At 54.1% G+C, this 3,109-nt stretch overlaps 1 protein-coding gene across 2 annotated transcripts in view; it reads left to right on the plus strand.

The window, feature by feature from the left end:
* Window positions 1-332: 332 nt before the first annotated feature.
* Window positions 333-3,109, plus strand: part of LOC111953706 (uncharacterized) — a 10,191-nt gene continuing 7,414 nt past the window's right edge. For both annotated transcript variants that reach the window (XM_023973143.2, XM_023973144.2), the window contains exons 1-2: window positions 333-506; window positions 1,031-1,117. In XM_023973143.2, the coding sequence (XP_023828911.1) occupies window positions 1,045-1,117 (73 nt within the window). In that variant the 5' untranslated portion in view covers window positions 333-506; window positions 1,031-1,044. The remainder of the gene's footprint in view (window positions 507-1,030; window positions 1,118-3,109) is intronic.

Genomic DNA, 3,109 nt, shown 5'->3' on the forward strand with positions numbered 1-3,109 from the left:
TCTCTGTCTCTCTTTCTCTCTGTCTCTCTCTCTTTCTCTCTCTCTGTCTCTCTCTCTGTCTCTCTTTCTCTTTCTCTCTCTGTCTCTCTTTCTCTCTGTCTCTCTCTCTCTCTCTCTCTTTCTCTCTCTCTGTCTCTCTCTCTGTCTCTCTGTCTGTCTCTCTGTCTGTCTCTCTGTCTCTCTGTCTCTCTCTATCGCTCTGTAATTACGTAGTCTCTGATTGGTCAGGTGGCTGAGCTGACAGCAGCCAATAGCAGCTCTGGTAGCAGTGCCCCCCCCAATCCCCCAGGAAGGTGTGTGTGTGTGTTAATGATTAGGGGTCCATTTAAAACCAGACAGAACCATTTGTGGGGGCACAGTTTGTCAGTAGGGCCAGAGGGACAGGGTGCACCAGGAGACTCACACACACTTGAACATCCAGCCTCTGAACCGAACCAGGCCMGGCGGCTTCGTCTGATACAGCCGCTCCTCAAGATCCAACAGAAAATCAACTACACACAATACAGGTAAGACAACAACGGGTTCAAGGTTTCGGTTGTTTGTTGACACCTTAAATATCACATATTGATCAAAACTGACCTGATGTCTGTCAGGTTGGTGAGTCAATCTCTTCAGGATGAGATTAGATTGGTCTGATCAACAGAGAGATGGGGACCAGAGAGACTCTAGGTCAGGATTAAGTTCAGTTCAAGGTTAGGTTTAAGTCCAGTTTAAGGTCAAAGTTAGAACGTTGAAGTGCTCTGCCTCTGAAACACCTCTAGCCTGTGTAGGAGAGTCAACCAGCAGAGCAGCCTAAACCCCCTGATGAGACTCAGGCTTGCAGACAGAACACCCTCTGAGGCTGCAGTTTAGACGGGTGGAATCAGACCCAGTGGTGGCTATAGCCTGGAGACAATGTTTTTTTTTCTTGTGTCAAGCAAGACATCTAAAGATTGATTTAGTCCAACCAGGACACTGGGTAAAAGGCAGCACTTTATTTGAAAGTAAGTCGTTTTTACAGTGGTAGGTATTTAACTGAAATTGTCCATAGGAGAGGCGGAGGCCATGGCTGGTGGGAGGAGAGCATCGTTCTCTGGTGTGCTCACTGTTGCTCTGCTAGCCACCATACTGCTGCCTGGTGAGTCACATGCATGCACGCTCAATCAAACATAGTTAAGGTCAGGATGGATGAAGGACTTTGTGATGGATGGAGTTTCTGATGGATGGGGTCCTGTGTGGCTCAGTGGGTAGAGCATGGTGTTTGCAATGCCAGGGTTGTGGGTTCAATTCCCACTGGGGAACAGTACAGGGGGAAAGTATGAAAATGTATGAACTTACTGTAAGTCACTCTGGAAAAGAGTGTCTGCTACATGACCAAAATGTTAAATGTGAATATTGATTCTCGACCTCACCAATCCTCAAGCCCAAGTTGAATCAGATCTGGGATACAACACCAATGTGCATTGTCCACTCAGAGACCAGCGTCTGATAATGACCTGTTATTATAACATGAAGTCCTTTATGTAACTGCCTCCAGACCAGGTGTTTCTGGTTATGTGTTGACATGATTGACAGTTCCCCTCAGGGGCGCTCTATACGGAATCTCCTCTTTCCTCTAAAACTGTCTCTCAAATAGACTCATAATTCTAACCTTAACTGACCATCATGTATTCACAAGGAGGGAGATGTGTGTGTGTTGGTGTGTGTGTGTGTGTGGTGTGTGTGGTGTGTGTGTGTGTGTGTGTGTTGTGTGGAAAACAGTACACAGCTCTGCATGCATGCTCTTTTATCTCCACAGGGAAGAGTGTTAACAGTTTTCAGAGGGATGGAAGTAGAGAGAGAGATAGATGGATGGATGGAGGCTGTGTGGTGTGGGGTAAATTTGCTGTCTCAGTGTATCTGCTGTATATTATATTAAGGAGCCAGTAAAAGACTGGGACATCTGGAAACAACAGTCTTTACAGGATGGGAGGAGAGGGGGGAGGGTGGCTGGGAGCGCGGTGGAGGAGCGAGGAGGAAGGGAGGGGTGCAGGAGCGAGGAGGAAGGGAGGGGTGCAAGGAAGCGAGGAGGAAGGGAAGGGTGCAGGAGCGAGGGGAAGGGAGGTGGTGCAGGAGCCCGGAGGAGGGAGCGGAGGAGGAAGGGAGGGGTAGGAGCGGGAGGAAGGAGGGGGCAGGACGCGGTAGGAGGAGCCGAGGAGGAAGGGAGGGTAGCAGGGCGCGAGGAAGGGAGGGGTTGGCCAGGAAGCGAGGAGGAAGGGGAGGGGTGCGAGGAGCGAGGAGGAAGGGAGGGGTTGGCAGGAGCGAGGAGGAAGGGAGGGGTGCAGGACGCGGAGGAGGAGGAGGAGGAGGAGGGGGTGCAGGAGCGCGGAGGGGGGGGGGGAGGAGGCGCGGAGGAGGAAGCGAGGAGGAAGGGAGGGGTGCAGGGGCGGAGGGGGAGGGTGGCGGAGCGAGGAGGAGGAGGGGTTGCAGAGCCGAGGAAGGATGAAGGGGGTGCAGGGAAGCGGGAGGAAGGGAGGGGTGCAGGAGCCGAGGAGGAGGACGAGGAAGGAAGGGAGGGGTGGCAGGAAGCGCGGAGAGGAAGGGAGGGGCAGGAGGAAGGAGCAGCGAGGAGGAAGGAGGGGTGCAGGAGCGCGAGGAAGGAGGGGTGCCCAGAGCGAGGAGGAAGGAGGGGTTGCAAGGAGCGAGGAGGAGGAGCCGAGGAGGAAGGAGGGGTTGCAGGAGCGAGAGGAAGGGAGGGGTGGCAGAGCGCGGAGGGAAGGGAGGGGTGCAAAGGAAGCGAGAAGGAACGGGAGGGGTGCGAGCGAGGAGGAAAGGAGAGGGAAGGGCTGCAGGAGCGAGAGGAAAGGAGGGGTGCAGGAAGCGAGGAGAGAGCGGAGGAGGAAGGAGGGTGCAGGGAGGCGCGAGGGGGAGGTGCAGGAGCGAGGAGGAACGAGGAGGAAGGGAGGGTGCAGGAGCGCGGAGGAAGGAGGGGTGCATGGGCGCGAGGGAAGAAGCGGACTTGATGCTGACAGGTTATATAACTGTTTACAAAGAGTATGTAAACGCTTGAAAGACAGCACCCAATTCCTCTCCCTCTCTCCTCTCCCTCCTCTCTCGTCCCTCTCTTGCTCTCTCTCCTCATTCCTCTCCC

Source organism: Salvelinus sp. IW2-2015, linkage group LG27 (assembly GCF_002910315.2).
Source record: "Salvelinus sp. IW2-2015 linkage group LG27, ASM291031v2, whole genome shotgun sequence".
NCBI classification, from domain to species: domain Eukaryota; kingdom Metazoa; phylum Chordata; class Actinopteri; order Salmoniformes; family Salmonidae; genus Salvelinus; species Salvelinus sp. IW2-2015.